The sequence below is a fragment of the Sphaerodactylus townsendi genome, linkage group LG04 (assembly GCF_021028975.2).
Source record: "Sphaerodactylus townsendi isolate TG3544 linkage group LG04, MPM_Stown_v2.3, whole genome shotgun sequence".
Taxonomy (NCBI): Eukaryota; Metazoa; Chordata; class Lepidosauria; order Squamata; family Sphaerodactylidae; genus Sphaerodactylus; species Sphaerodactylus townsendi.
The window spans coordinates 7005612-7021403 of record NC_059428.1 but is presented as its reverse complement, the minus strand read 5'-3'; the positions used below and the strand labels follow the sequence as shown (position 1 = coordinate 7021403).

The following is a 15792-nucleotide window of genomic DNA, read 5'->3' as shown; positions in this document are numbered from 1 at the left end:
ACGCCACTTGTTTGAATCCCACCACCATGGGAACCTGTTGCTAAAATTTTTGGATCCCACCACTGCACAGGGCTGATGTGAAAACCCATCATGAGTCTTTCAAGTGTCAATCCTCTATGTAAAAAGGAACTTTCTCTCCTGTAAGGAGACTCAAGGTGGCTGACAAGCTCCTTTTCCCTTCCTGTCCCCTCAACAGACACCTTGTGAGGCAGGTGGGGCTGAGAGAGTTCTGAGAGAACAGTGACTGGCCCAAGGTCACCCAGCAGGAATGCAGGAGTGCGAGAGCACACATCTGGTCTACATCGGGTGAAAGCCTCTGCCACTCAGGTGGAGGAGTGGGGAATCGAACCCAGTTCTCCAGATTAGAATCCACCTGCTCTTAACCACGACACCACAATGGCTCTCGAAGGAAGGAAACGGTGCGAATTCTATTATTAATCTTCCAAATGTGAATTCTCTCTGCAATTGGCTAGAACAGAATGAGCAGTTAGAAGGGCCGAAAGTGTCCCAATTTTAAAAGAGGGTGCGTGTGACTGACACGGGATCTCGGAAACTTTTTTGCACTTTTCTAATCTTTGCACTTCTACTTGCATTGCCGTCCATATTCGATCCCTCGTGCTATTTGATTGCGTGGTCTTGCGGCTAAGAGCAGGTGGATTCTGATCTGGAGAACCGGGTTTGATTCTGGCAGCAACAGAGCAAAGGCCACTCGGTTGCTCTTTGGACCCGGCTCCTGGGCAGAGAATCCAAACCCTCCGAGCAGCTCCTTTAAAGCTCCGGGGCTTGGCTGGGCCTCGTCAGCCTCCCTCATCGTCACCTGGAGAGGATCTGCTCTTAAAGCATCCTGGGGAACGGAGGATTTCCGTGCTCATCAGGTTTTCTGGAGGACAGCTCAGGTGTGCAGGTATGTAGGATAGCAGCAACAGCAGGGGCTGGCCCTAGGTGGCTTCCAAACCCAAAGAGCGTCCAGCTCTTGGAAAGAAAGGGTTTTGCTGTGTTAGCTGTTTTGAAATGCAGAGTGGGTCGGTGCTCAGAACCAGGGCTGTTTGTGTTGCTTTCTGGTGCAGCTGAACAATTGTGGCAGGAGGAGGAGGAGAAGAGTTTGGATTCATATCTCCTCTTTTTCACCTGTAAGGAGACACAAAGGGGCTGACAATCTCCTTTCTCTTCCCCCTCCCCGCCAACAAACACCCTGTGTAGAGGTGGAGCTTGGGAGGCTGAAACTCGAAGAACTGGGACTAGCCAGTGGGCAGTCACCCAGCTGGCGTGCAGGTTGGAGTGCATAGGCTAATCTACTTTCCCAGATAAGTTCTCCACAGCTCAGGCTGGGAGGCGGGAATCAAAACCCAGTTCTTCAGATTAGAGTGCACCTGCTCTTAACCACTATGCCACTGCTGCTCAGAGTGGAGGGGGCCTCTGGCGGAAGGAAGGGGCTGGCGTGTCTTCTGCCTCCAAGGGTCCTGGCATCTGACCAGAGGTGGCTAAAAGGCAAGGGCTGCTGCTAGAGTTGCCAGGTTTCAAAAAGCTCAAGCCGATACAGAATAAAATCAAAGAGATTTTTATGCAGCCAACAACGGGCAAGATGGTATCAGAGGAGCCAGTGCATTCTTACTTTTATAGCATTAAGACAGGTTACATCAAAATGGCAGAAAAGAATACACCCCAAAACGGCCACATCATCAATCAATCATACAGAAAGGTGGAGATTTTCCCTTTCCCCAAAACATTTGGGGTTGTCCAAAGTCCCTATTGGAAGATGTCAGCATCTGGTTCTTTGATGCAGAATGAACTAGGGCCTTGTTTCTTTCTTATCTGTATTGTCTCTTGTTGCCCCTTTTCCTAGACCAGGGGTAGGGAACCTTTAACACTCAAAGAGCCATTTGGGGTGGGGGGCTCTGCAGCTGCTCTGTTGAGGTTCCTGCTTTTGGGATTCCTGTAGAGAGCTCAAATTGAGAGACTGTTGACCAGAACTGATTGGAGAACAAGCATGGTTAAGAGCCGGTGGATTCTAATCTGGAGAATTGGGTTTGATTCCCCCGCTCCTCCACCTGAGTGGCAGAGGCTTGTCTGGTGAACCAGATGTGTTTCTGTGCTCCTACATTCCTGCTGGGTGACCTTGGGCCAGTCACAGTTCTCTTGGAACTCTCTCAGCCCCACCTGCCTCACAAGGTGTCTGTTGAGGGGAGAGGAAGGGAAAGGGGCTTGTCAGCCACCTTGAGTCTCCTTACAGGAGAGAAAGGTGGGGTGTAAATCCAAGCTCCTCTTCTTCTTCTCACATTGGCACACTAGTTAATAGTCAAGAAATGCAGCATCCTTCACAGAAGAGAGATCTAACAATCGCTACCAACCCCATACACAGGAGGGCCTATATGCTGGCTAGATTTAACATCATGCCATCTCCGCTACATAGAGGAAGACTTAAAAGGTCTTCCAAAAGCTGATAAGAAGGTTCTGTCCCCTGTAGCATAGGACAGCTGGATTCCACCCTGCCACATTCCTCCTGAAGAACTGCTTATTTATATCAAAGGAACTCCGATCCAGTTTGTTATCCCAAGTTATAGACTCTATGATTGATTATATACTGAATCAGATAAAAGTAGTTATGCTTTTAAACTGTCAGGATTTTCATTTGTTGCCTATATAGTGGCTTAAAGTTTTTGTCAGAAGTTTGTAAACTGAATGTATGACAATATACAAAGTTTTTATTATTATTCACTTTTAACTGGAGACTGTATTTCTTATCAATTGTTGTGCTTGTAATATGCCAATAAAGGGCTTGTTGGGATTGAATTGATAAATCCAAACTCCTCCTCCTCCTCCTCCTCCTCCTACTACTACTACTACTACTACTACTACTAGCCAGGGACCAAGTCTACATACACATATCTGAAGGTTTTTCTGTCTATAGACTTGTATCTTGACCTTCTTTTCAGTGGCTTAGGGTGATTTACATGACATTTATCCTACATCAGCCCTGTGAGTTGCATCAGACAGACCATACTGTTGCCAACCTTCAGGTGTGCCTTTGGAATGCCTGAGATCTCCTATGCTTACAACTGAGTTCCCAGACAACCAGAGAGATGAGTTCCCTTCCCGGATAAAATGACTTAAAAGCTTTTAGGTAAGATTCCTGAGTCCATTCTACTCTCCAAGATCCTGGCTTAGGAGTTTCCCAATCCCAGATCACAGCAGCAACTTTGGTTGAAGAAAAGACAACAACTGACTAGCCCAAGAGACCTGGTGTTGTGGGGAAACTTCATTCTGGACCTCCCAGGTACCATTCCAGGACCACTACAACGGCTGTACAGAGGTGGGATCCATCAGGTTCCTCAAATCTTCAGTTCCCCGAGAGTGGGTTTACTAATTATTGAAGATTGTGTGCCGAGGGGGGTTTGCTAGTGGGCTTCTAGCTTTTCCATTAGAAATTCCATTAGGTCCAAAATCATCAAGTCCTGTTGTTTCCTCTGTGGCTGGTTAAGCGAAGGTAGAAAAGCGGGATCATTCCTCCCCTGTTGGGCTGTTTTAAAACATGTTTTGGAAATATGTAGTTAGAGTTCCTTGCATTTGGAAGGAGAAAGATCTCCTTCTATGCTTTTGATTTCTAGAAACAAAAATTATTTAGAAAGTATTAAGTGAATATTTGACAGACCCAGTCAATGAGAGGAAGTGAAGTTGTTTCTATTTGGCAGCAGGTGATGGGACTTTGCCATAATGAGTTTTAAAATTATGGACAGAAAGATACAGCAGCTGGAAATTAGGAACTTTTTTTTTTACAGTAAGAGGTTTTTTACAGTAACAGAGAAATTATTAATGCCCAGCCCCTGGAATGCCAGGCCACACTTCTGTAAATGGCCCTGGATACCCAGCCTCTACTGGCTAAGCCCACTGTTTTGAATCCCACCACCATGTGGGGGAACCTGTTACTTCAAAATTTTTTTTGGATTACCCACCACCGCGCTAAATACATACTACACGATACCTGGAAGAGAAAACATGATGTGGTTGGACTCCATAAAGCCCTCCATAAGGACCAGCTGTGGTTTTTGTCTTGTAGGCAGCCCATCGCTGAAACGGCTGCCTTGCCAACGTGGCAAGAACCGGGGGTTGCATTCTTTCTCTGGAAATTGGAGCCGTGCAGTGCGATGCTCTGGTTTTTGTGTATTTTGGCACTGTGCGTGGGAGCTCCAACCGCTGCCTCTTCACCTGTGGGATCGTGTCGGGTGCCGTAATCTGACAAACCAGGAGAAGTTCCGCATGGTCTCAGTTTCTGCTGCTTCTTCGCACTTCCTTGTAGGCAGAGGTAAAGCCCCGGTGTCTGTGGGCTGAAGCGTGTTTGGTGTCTTGGTGTGGTGTGGCGGTTAGAGAATCTGTGCTGAATGTGTGCATGAGCGCCAAACATCAGAAAGAGAAGCCTGGACCAGAAGATGCGCTGCATGCTCAGGTAGGGGCATAGCCCAAACTTGGGCCCTGAGCCACTCCTTGCCATTGGTACGGTTTGGTTTATTAGATTTATATACTGCCCTCCTCCAAAGGGCTCAGGGCGGTGAACAACAGCTGCTAAATGACAATATCAATAATCAGAATATAATCATAATAATATTGGTGAGGCCGGCCAGTGAGGTGAGATCCATACACTCTTTCCCACCTGAATTACTTGACTGCCATAAGACTGGGCTACTGATATTGCTGATACTGTTGACTAGATCTGTGCTGTTGGAGATATTGGATGTTTAAGTTGCTTTAACTGGAATGTAATTTATTTCTTTTATTGAGGTATAGGGATCTGTCTGTTTAATTTGTACACTGCCCAGAGACCTTAAGGAGCCAGACTTCCCTGGGCATTATCATCGGCCCCATCACGGGCCCACATTTAGCCCAAATGGATTACCTGACTGGTCTACGTGCACCAAGGGCTTCAGGGGGGGGGTAACATGAAAGTCTCCACGCGAAGTCCGGGTTGCCTTGGCTGCACTTCGGGCTTCCTGCAGCTGGCTTCTCCAAAAAGCACCCTCATCCTGCACTGCCTTTGGCCCGGCCCTCCACAATATTTTCTGTTTCTTATGCGGCCCCATGGAAAAAATAATTGCCCACCCCTGCCTTAAGGGATAGGTTGCAGACCCCTGAGCTAGCCAGTTCAAAAGAGACTTTCTTGTCTTTGTATCCAAGTTTCCCCTTCCCTATTTTTATAGTTAGTAAACTTTATTTAAACTCCGGGGCTCCGTGTTGATGTGTTTGGGGCTCTGTAGGGATGGGTGGAGGAAGGGGAAAGTGAGGATGGGGTATGAGTCTGAAATTGTGGGCATCGAGGAACGCTGCTGTAAATTTTCGTTGTCCGTGCACAATGACAATAAAATGCTTATGCTTATGCTTATTTACTGTAAGCAACTGCCTCTTTATTGCGCAAACTCCGCAAATATAAGAAATGTGATATAATCATCACCAATAAGATTCACTCCAAGAGAAAAAGTTGAAGGACTCTTTCTGCCAGTGTCTGCCTTTCAAAGGAACTGAGAACTTTCCGCCTTGCCGAGTGTGAGCTGGTGTGCCAAATCCGTCTTCCCTCGAAGGAGCTGGGTGCTGGGCGGGCTCACCTTCCTCACTACGCCACGGTGGTTCCTCGGTGCTTGCTGGCCTGCGGTGCCCAGCAGAAATCCCCCCTCCTCTTGCTCCCACAGTGCTCGCCATGGAAGAACAATTCCTGCTGCACGGCAAACACCAGCCTGGCTGCTCACAACGAGACGTCCTACCTGTACAACTTCTCCTGGAACCACTGCGGTGTCATGTCAGACGAATGCCGGCGGCACTTCATCCAGGACACCTGCTTGTATGAATGCTCACCCAACCTGGGGCCGTGGATTAACCAGGTATGTGTTGGGACCAGTGGTGGGATCCAAAAATGTTAGTAACAGGTTCCCATGGTGGTGGGATTCAAAGCAGTGGTACACCCGACGGAAGTGCGGCCGAGGCATCTCTGGGGGGCGTGGCATTAATTATTTATCTGTTACTGCTTAAAAACTCTTACTGTAAAAGAAGTTCCTAATTTCCAGCTTCCTGGTCTCTCTTTCTGTCTGTCCATAATTTAAACTCATTCCAGCAAAGTCCCTCTGCGTCTGCTGCCAGCAAGAAACAACGACCTTCTCCCTCTAATTGGACTGCCTGTCAGATACTTCTACACTTCTTCAAAGGCACTTTAATTTTGTTTCTAGACATCCAAAGAAGGAGACTTTCCTTAAACAAGGGAACTTGAATCCCTATTTCTAAAAAATATGTTTTTAAAACGAAAGCCCAAGCGAGGAGAATGATCCGTTTTCTACCCTTCGCTTAACCAGCCACATAGGAAACAACAGGGACTGTGATGATTTTTTGGACCGAATGGGATTTCCCTACTTGAAAAGGCTGGACCCAAGTTAGCCCCCTCTCGGCACACACAAATAATTAGTCACCCACTCTCGGGAACTGGTGAGAACCTGCTGGGTCCCACCTCTGGTTGGGACGGAGCACATTGGGAAGCCTTTCCCAGGCATTCAGGAAAAAAGGGCACATAAGAAGACGAGGAGTTTGGATTTATACCCTGCTTTTCTCTCCTGCAAGCAGCCTCAAAGCGGCTGACGAACTCCTTTTCCCTTCCTCTCCCCACAACAGACACCCTGTGCGGCAGGTGGGGCTGAGAGAGTTCTGAGAGAACTGTGACTGGCTGACGGTCATCAGACTGGTGAAGAGCAGTGAACTCTGATCTGGAAAATGGGGTTTGTGTCTCTGCTCCTCTACATGAAGCCTGCCGGGTGATCTTAGGCCAATCTCAGAACTCTCTCAGCCCCACCTACCGAACTAGGTGTCTGATGTGGAGAGAGGAAGGGAAGGGGTTTGTAAGGAGTTTGCAAGCCCCTTTGAGTCTCCTTACAGGAAAGGAGGGGTATAAATCCAAAGTCATCATTTCCTTCAATGGAGGGATCTTTCCAATGGTGGGATCCAAACATTTTAGTAACAGGTTCCCATGGTGGTGGGATTCAAACTGTGGCGTAGCGCCAATGGGGCTGGGCAGGGGGGGGGCACGGCAGGGCGTGGCTGGGCATTCCCAGGCTGGCGGGGCATTCCCTGGAAGCGGGGGCTGGCTGCTTGGGGCCTTGCAGCAGCTCGGCTATGCCTGGTCCTTGCAGCCCGAGCTCTGAATGCCCCTTAGGCGTGAGGGCTGCCCCTGACGCTTGGTGCACCTCCTGCTAGGAGCTGCTTCAAGGTTCTGCGTGCTACTGCTGAAGGGGAGGGTGTAACTAAGGCAAAAATCACGTGGCAAAATCACCCATTAGTAACCCCCTCTCGGCACACACAAATAATTAGTAACCTACTCTCGGGAACCTGTGAGAACCTGCTGGATCCCACCTCTAGATCTTTCCAGACGAACTTCAGAGTTGCCAGAGCAGTTGGAGATGCTAAAAAGAAGAAGAGGAGTTTGGATGTATGTCCCCCTTTCTCTCCTGCAGGAGACTCCAAGAGAGGCTGACAATCTCCTTTGCCCTTCCCCCTCACAACAAACACCCTGTAGAGGTGGGGTGGGGGCAGAGAGCTCTGAGAAGTTGTGAGCTAGCCCAAGGGGTCACCCAGCCATGCGTGTGTGGGGAGTTCACAGGCTAATCTAGAATTCTAGATAAGCTCTCCCACAGCTCAAGGCTGACAGAGCCGGGGAATCAAACCCGGTTCCTCCAGATTAGATACACGAGCTCTTAACCTCCCACGCCACTGCAAAAGGAGTGGCCCATGAGGTGCTGGTACCACTTTCGAGCTCCGTCCTGGAGGCAGACTCAGGACCAAACGAGACGATTCCAGATCCCTGTGACCGTCATGGGAGATGCCGTGTGAGAGGGGGAGGGGCTCTTCCTGCACTGTTCTCTCTCCCCAGGAAAGAAGGGACTGGACCCCAACTTTTTAATTTTTTAAGCTACATAGTGGGCTACAAACAGTAGTGAAGAAGAAGAAGCGTTTGCTTATTTATATCCCCTTTCTCTCTCCTGCAGGAGACTCCAAAGGGGCCTGACCAATCTCTTACACGCTTGCCCTTCCCCCCCCCTCACGAAAGCAAACACCTAGTGAGGTGGGTGGGGGGGGGGGGGGGGGGGGAGGCTCCGAAGCTGTGACTAGCCCAAGGTCACCCAGCTGGCATGTGTGGGAGTGTACAGGCTAATCTGAGATCCCCAGATAAGCCTCTCCACAGCTCCAGAGCAGACAGGCACAGAAGTTTGGGAAATCCAACCAGCAGGTTCCTCCAGATTAGAGAGTACACCCTGCTCTTAACCGCCCTCATACTGCTGCCTCCTGTGGTGTCGTCTGCCCAGTTTGGGCCAAAATCACCCGAGCTACATGAGCTAGACCGAGTGGCCCTCCAAGGGGTCCTGTAACCTGCAACCTAATTGTAGCCATGGTGGCAGGGGCTGATGAGATTTGTAGTCCACGAACATCTCTGAGAGGCAGCAGTAGTGGCGAGGCCCTGTACCCATTCCGATTGGTTAAAAGATTCCATCTGCCTCTGGCCCAAGACTCCTGCTCCGGGTGGAGGCCCCTGCAGAACTGGCGTGACTTAGGACTCCAAGAAGCAGAGGGCTGGGTTGGCCTCTCCAGGGAGTGCGTGATGACCCGGCGTCAGGTGGCCCCTAGGTGGAAAGGCTCCCGGATCATCGCAGGGAGTAATTGCCAGCCCACAACAGGCGATAGGCCGGAAGGGAAAAAAAAGTGGGGAGAGGGGTAGTGGTCTCCCTTACACTTTGCCCCAGAGGAAAGGTGCAGGTGGGGAGCTTTGGAACGAAAAACTACAGACCCCCAGGGAATCACTAGTGCGTAAATGGCCACAGTTTCCTAATGTAGGGAGCATCAGTGGCGTGGGAGGTTAAGAGCTTGTGTATCTAATCTGGAGGAACCGGGTTTGATTCCCAGCTCTGCCGCCTGAGCTTGTGGAGGCTTATCTGGGGAATTCGGATTAGCCTGGGCACTCCCACACATGCCAGCTGGGTGACCTTGGGCTAGTCACAGCTTCTCAGAGCTCTCTCAGCCCCACCTACCTCACAGGGTGTTTGTTGTGAGGGGGGAAGGGCAAGGAGATTGTCAGCCTCTTCTTCTTCTTCTTCTTCTTCTTCTTCTTCTTCTTCTTCTTCTTCTTCTTCTTCTTCTTCTTCTTCTTCTTCTTCTTCTTCTTCTTCTTCTTCTTCTTCTCCTTCTCCTTCCTCCTCCTCCTCCTCTCCTTCTCCTCCTCCTCCTCTTCTCCTTCTCCTCCTTCTCCTCCTCCTCCTTCTCCCCCTCCTTCTTCTCCTCCTTCTCCTCCTCCTCCTTCTCCCCCTCCTTCTCCTCCTCCTTCTCCCCCTCCTTCTCCTCCTCCTCCTCCTCCTTCTTCTCCTCCTTCTCCTCCTCCTCCTTCTCCTCCTCCTTCTCCTCCTCCTTCTCCTCCTCCTCCTTCTCCTTCTCCTTCTCCTTCTCCTTCTCCTCCTCCTTCTCCTCCTCCTTCTCCTTGAGCCAGCGTGGTGTAGTGGTTAAGAGCAGGTGGATTCTAATCTGGAGAATCGGGTTTGACACTCCTCCACCTGAGTGGCAGAGTCTTATCTGGTGAAGCAGATGTTTTTTCCGCACTCCTACATTCCTGCTGGGTGACCTTGGGCTAGCCACAGTTTTCTCAGAACTCTCTCAGCCCCACCTTGCCTCACAAGAGGAAGAGAAAGGAGCTTGTCAGCCCCCTTGAGTCTCCTTACAGGAGAGAAAGGTGGGGGATAAATCTAAACTCTTCTTCTTCACTGTTTCCTAACCTAGACTAACTAACTAGGATGGAGAGAGACGTGACACCTGAAGACCCCCCTCCCCTCCCCAAGCCCCGCCCTCCTCAGGTTCCGCCCCCAACCCCCCCCCCCCGGAATTTCCCTGAGCCCCGAGTCGGCAACACCACCCGTAACTGGCGCGCTCCTTGCTTGCAGGTGGACAGCTCCTGGCGCCGCGAGAGGATCCTGAACGTGCCGCTCTGCAAAGAGGACTGCGAGACCTGGTGGCAGGACTGCAAAGACCAGATGACCTGCAAAGAGAATTGGCACAAAGGATGGGACTGGTCCTCCGGTCAGGCGGGCCTGGGGCGGCTGCTCGGCTACAGCGGGGAGGGAGGCAGTGGTGGGATCCAAACATTTTAGTAACAGGTTCCCATGGGGGTGAGATTTAAACTGTGGTGTAGCGCCAATGGGGCTGGGCGGGGCACGACGGGGGCGTGGCCAGGCATTCAGGGGGCGGGGCATTCCTGGGCGGGGCTGTGGCAAGGACGCAGCCGCTGCGCCGGTCCTTGGGCGGGAAACGAATGCACGCAGGCGCAGGCTGCCATGCACACCGGTGCACCTCCTGCTAGACTGCTTCCAGTTCTGCGCGCTGCTGCTGAGGAGGAGGAGGGGCGTCACTAAGGCAAAAATCACGTGGCAAAATCACCAATTAGTAACCCCCTCTCGGCACACACAAACAATTAGTAACCTGCTCTCGGGAACCTGTGAGAACCTGCTGGATCCCACCTCTGGAGGGAGGGGAGGGCTGGCCGCGGGGGTTTGTGGGTGGAGGCCCCCCTGCTCAGCGGCTGGTGCTTGGCCTGCAGAAAGACAGGGGTGGGCAGGGCAGTTGCAGTGAACCCGGCCCGAGCCAGGCTGAATAGCCCCTGCAGTACTAAGTGAAACTGCTGGACTTGGCTCTCTTAGCTCCGGGTTGCCAGGGGCTCCTTCAGGGCCGCTGGGAACATTCCCTGAAAAGTTAAATGGCCAACGATCAGTGGCGTATCTGCCAGAGGAACATGGGGGGTCCACTGACCCTGGGCGACCTCCATTGGATCACATGACGGCTGCCCAGCGCGCCCACAGTAGGTTCCTGGCCCTGTAAGTAAGTAAGGGGAACACGGGGGGCGGCGGTACACCTCTGGGCCAGTCAGCCCCGGAAAAAGTCCACAACAGGATCTCTGACTCGCGACTTTGGGGAGCGGCTGCCAGTCCACCTGGCATGGCCTACTTTAAGGGGCATCTCTGTGGGTTCATCGGCTTGGCCCTGGTTCAATCCCAGGCATCGCCAGCTGAGAAGACCAGGCAGGGAAAGGACAACCTAATTGCTGCCCCTTGGCTGAAATTGTCCCTCCCTGACCTCTATCTGGGGATCGAGGGATGCTTGTCACATTCCTGTCCCTTTAAGACAGATACTAATCCCTTGGTGGGGAGGCAATTCCGACCTGGAGGATCTGGAGCAGGGGTTTGCAACCTGCGGCTCTCCAGATGTTCATGGAGTACAATTCCCATCAGCCACTGCCACTATGGCCAATTGGCTGATGGGAATTGTAGTCCATGAGCATCTGGAGAACCGCAGGTTGCAGACCCTTGAAGGGCTGCTGAGTGCAGGTTGGCGTCTTTCTGGAGGTTTGGAGCGGAGGGTGGTCTTTGGGGAGGGGAATTATTTCAGTGGGGTGTTACTTCATAGACTCCACTGTCCAAAGCAGCCGTGTTCTCCACGGAATCTGCTCTCAGTAGTCCGGAGATCAGTTAGTTTCGAGTCCAGCGGCCCCTTTCACACCAACAAGTTTTTTTGGGGTATGAGTTTTCGAGAGAGGCAGACCCCTTTGTCGGGCACGAGCGAAGATCAGTTGTAATTCTGTGCGCTGTCCAAGTCTGACCTGGACGTTGGGAACCCCAGGAAACAGAGGCGTCCCTCCCATTGGGCAAAGTGGGCAGTTGCCCAGGGCGTCCCCTTGTGGTGGGCGCCAAAAATGCAGGTTCGTTTGTGGGATTGTTTTGCGTTTTCAGTGTTTTTTTCCGTTTTAGGCCTGCAGGGGGTGCAGTTTTTAGGCTAGCAGCACCACAATTTCAGGGGTTTTTCGGGAGACTATCCTGATGATATCACCCAGGTCTGGTGAGGTTTGGTTTAGGGAGTCCAAAGTTATGGACTCCCAAAGGGAGTGCCCCATCCCCTATTGTTTCCAATGGGAGCTAATAGGAGATGGGGGCTACACCTTTGAGGGTCCATAACTTTGGACCCCCTGAACCAAACTTCACCAAACCTGGGTGGTATCATCAGTAGAGTCTCACGAAGATACTCTGAAATTTTGGTGCTGCTATCTTAATAATCGCACCCCTGACAGCAGGCATGTTCCATAATGTGATGGTGACTTTGTAACGACCTGGTGGAAGAAAATCATTGTTTGGTCATGGTGGGGGAGGGTGGCCGCCCATGGAGGGGCATCAAACTCAGGTTTTGGCCAGGGCTCCAGTTTGCCTAGGTACACCACTGCCGGGAAAGGAAGGATTAAATCGCCCCTCCCCTTGGCTGGTTTATGAAGCTTAAAATACACACCAAGAGAATTAATCGCACACCACTCCCCACCCGCCCCCCCAGACCCAAGTCAGTGTTCTGCAAACCCCACGTGAGTTCAGTTGGCCGTTCATGAAGAATCCATGGACTTGTGATTCTTACAGTATATCTGGAAGCCAGGGCGGCTTCTTAACAGGCTCTCTGGTTCCTCTTGGGATCCTCTGCCTTTCTCTGAATCCACCGTGCACCTTTCTAGCCCTGGCACCCAAGAAGGAGAATTCTGTGTATTGTCGAAGGCTTTCACGGCCGGAATCACTGGGGTGCTGTGTGGTTTCCGGGCTGTATGGGCGTGTTCTAGCAGCATTCTCTCCTGACGTTTCGCCTGCATCTGTGGCTGGCATCTTCAGAGGATCTGATAGTTGGAAAGGAAAGCGAGTGGAGTATATATACCTGTGAGTAAAGGTCAATAGGTGAGGACATCTGAATAGGAGTGGCCTGGCAAGTGAGTAACAATGAAGTATAGCCTGTGAGTAACAATGAAGATAGCAAGATCAATAGGTCAGGCATCTGAATAGAAGTAGTCTGGCCTACTACTAGTAGAAGTACTACTAGTAGTAGTCTTGTTCAAAGGGAACAAAGGCCAGACTAATTCTATTCAGATGCCTGACCTATTAATCTCCATTGTTACTCACATGCTGCACTTCATTGTTACTCACTTGCCAGGCTACTCCTATTCAGATGCCCTCACCTATTGACCTTTACTCACAGGTATATATATTCCACTATCAGATTCTCTGAAGATGCCAGGCACAGATGCAGGCGAAACGTCAGGAGAGAATGCTGCTAGAACACGGCCAGACAGCCCGGAAACCACACTGCACCCAAGGAGAATTCTGACTGGCTGCCACTTCTAATTCCAGGAACAAACGAGTGCCCCCATGGGAGTCCGTGCCGGCCGTGGATCCTGGTGTTTCCTCAACCCAAAGATCTGTGTGAGAAGATCTGGACCAACTCTTACCAGTACACCACCTTCCCGAGGGGCAGCGGGCGTTGCATCCAGATGTGGTTCGATCCCAATGACGGCAATCCCAACGAGGCGGTGGCCAAGTACTACTCCAGAGCAGGGAAGGATCTAGCGGCCTGCCTCCCCCTGGCTTTGCTCTTTCCTGTGCTCCTGGCCGTGCAGTGAGCAGAGCAAGAGGACTCTGCGCTCCTTGGACCTCCGCCCAGGGGAAGTATCACCGGCATCCTTTGCGATGAACATCTACCTCCTCTGGAGTGGGGCCGGATCTGAGGGGAGGGACGTTTCTGTTGTGGATTTCCCAGGAACGGAACCCTGCCGATCTAAAACTTGAGCACCTGAAATCTGCATTTTTAAATACCTTTCTTCTAAATTTGCTTCGGGCTTTTCTGCCTTCTTCCTGTTTCTCCTCCCAAGCCTTGGGCCTTTGATGGGAAGCCGCGTTGCTGACTGATAACCTCGGCGAAGGGCACAGTGTAAACCGAGTGACGGGACAGAATACCCGGATCCACACGAGCCCCTTGGTTGTAGGGATGAGAAGGAACTGACCTTATGTCCCAGGCAAAATTTGGGGGAGATTTGGGACAGAGCCACAAAATAGGAGACCTCTCTGCCAGAGAATTGGCAATAGAAACTCATGCAAAGGGTGAGGACTTCTCCTCCCACGGGTGATAATGTCGTTCTGGGTTTTTACAGCTCTCTGTGTGCTTACCCCTCGACGCCTGGAGCAGAGGTGTCCAACTCTGGTGCTTCAGATGTTCATGGACTACAATTTCCATCAGCCCCTGCTAGCATGCTAGCAGGGGCTGATGGGAATTGTAGTCCATGAACATCTGAAGCACCAGAGTTGGACATCCCTGCCCTAGAGACTGCCCCGGTGGCCACCTTGAAGACTTCTTCAAAGGCTGTAGTTTTGGTTCTCAGGCAGTCTTCGTTCCCAACTGCTGCTTAGGTTTTTGCTTAATTCTGTTTTGGGTACAAATAACCTGTCATTTAAATGAAAGCTTCTCTCTTGCTCTGGGACTTGACTTGCACGTGCCTTTCTGTGTTTCCGATCACTTTCTTTTTCACGATCTGCTTGATCGGTGGTGGAGGGTTGTGTTTCATTCAACCGCTTCCCCTCAGTCACCCAAAACCTTGGCTCTCTATCCCTAAGAGCTGTGGCACATTTTAGTAAGCTGAATTCGCACAGAATCACTTTGCCGCACGATGTATTGAGAGTTGTCTTTCTACACTTCTGAACTCTTGTCTTTTCCGTGCTCTGCTTGACCAGTGGCGAAGGGTTTTGTTCTATTCAACCATTTCCCCCCACCCACCCACGCACCCAAGACATTGACTCTCTGTCCCTAAGAACTGTTCTGTATTTTGGTAAGTAGCTGAATCCACATGGAATCACTTTTCTACATGATGTACCAGAGAGGACAGATCTACTGTTCCTCTTGGTCAAAACCTAGGCGAAATCGAGCTGAATTGCCTACCTTTGGGAAGTTATCAACAATGTCCAGCTCTACTTAATGTCTCTTCTTACAGCCTTCACCAGTTTCAGTGTTCTTGTAAAAAAAAAAATGCCTATGGGCATCATGTCGGTTTGTGTTTGTTCCACCTCTCAGTCCCTGCAAAACTTTGCACGTGGCTCTTGGAAATGAAAATAAAGATTGCTGCTGTCTCTGTGGAAGTTTATTGTTTGTGAAAATGCTACACAGGACTGTCATTAAGCGCTGAAATATTTCTCACAATACTAAAATATTTCTCACAATACTAGAACCAGGGGGCATCCATTGAAAATGCTGGGGGGGGGGGGGAGAATTAGGACTAATAAAAGGAAACGCTTCTTCACGCAACGTGTGATTGGTATTTGGAATATGCTGCCACAGGAGGTGGTGATGGCCACTAACCTGGATAGCTGTAAAAGGGGCTTGGACAGATTTATGGAGGAGAAGTCGATCTATGGCTACCAACCTTGATCCTCCTTAATCTGAGATTGCAAATGCCTTAGCAGACCAGGTGCTCGGGAGCAGCAGCAGCAGCAGAAGGCCATTGCTTTCACCTCCTGCAGGTGAGCTCCCAAAGGCACCTGGTGGGCCCCTGCGAGTAGCAGAGAGCTGGACTAGATGGTCTGATCCAGCTGGCTTGTTCTTATGTTCTTATGAAACTGGTTCTCAGTTCCAGCACTGGCACAGTTAAGCCCTGGAGTTCATCTCTTTGGTAACCGGAAGTCGCAGGATTGTGATGAGAACTTATCTGGTACCACATCGGCGTCGCTGGCCTTCACAAGGCAGTTGGGGGCATAGGATGGGTTAGGAGCGGCTGTGCCAATAGAGCTGCCAGGGTTAATGGCTTGGCCTGGCATTTGGCCACGGTCATGGACCTTGAGGGGCTGCCAGCCCCGTAGGGAACTAACTGCTCCCAGCAGACAGCAACACTCCGTCAGGAATTTCTCGGTCAGTCTGAGCTCCCTAGTTTAAACACCATTGAAAGTG

General features: G+C 50.9%; 1 protein-coding gene across 2 annotated transcripts; it reads left to right on the top strand.

Annotated features, from left to right (window-relative positions):
• Nucleotides 1-796: 796 nt before the first annotated feature.
• LOC125431882 (folate receptor alpha-like) lies at nt 797-14987 on the top strand. 2 transcript variants are annotated; one of them, XR_007244355.1, is made up of 6 exons: nt 797-904; nt 4295-4441; nt 5676-5864; nt 9948-10083; nt 13212-14045; nt 14160-14987. XR_007244355.1 is itself a non-coding variant. In XM_048495074.1 (5 exons), the coding sequence occupies exons 2-5, from the start codon at nt 4385-4387 to the stop codon at nt 13478-13480; spliced, it is 651 nt and encodes a 216-aa protein (XP_048351031.1). In that variant the 5' UTR covers nt 797-904; nt 4295-4384; the 3' UTR covers nt 13481-14987. The 2 variants fall into 2 exon arrangements, 1 of the variants encoding a protein (XP_048351031.1); XM_048495074.1 differs by having other exon boundaries at nt 13212-14987.
• Nucleotides 14988-15792: the final 805 nt, after the last annotated feature.

What these genes read in the sequence shown, in the direction of transcription:
- LOC125431882 (XM_048495074.1), top strand. Translation starts at nt 4,385, where the DNA reads ATGAGCGCCAAACATCAGAAAGAGAAGCCTGGACCAGAAGATGCGCTG. An exon ending in TGGGGCCGTGGATTAACCAG is followed by an intron (nt 5,865 to 9,947) that starts GTATGTGTTGGG and finishes CCTTGCTTGCAG; the next exon opens with GTGGACAGCTCCTGGCGCCG. An exon ending in AGGATGGGACTGGTCCTCCG is followed by an intron (nt 10,084 to 13,211) that starts GTCAGGCGGGCC and finishes TTCTAATTCCAG; the next exon opens with GAACAAACGAGTGCCCCCAT.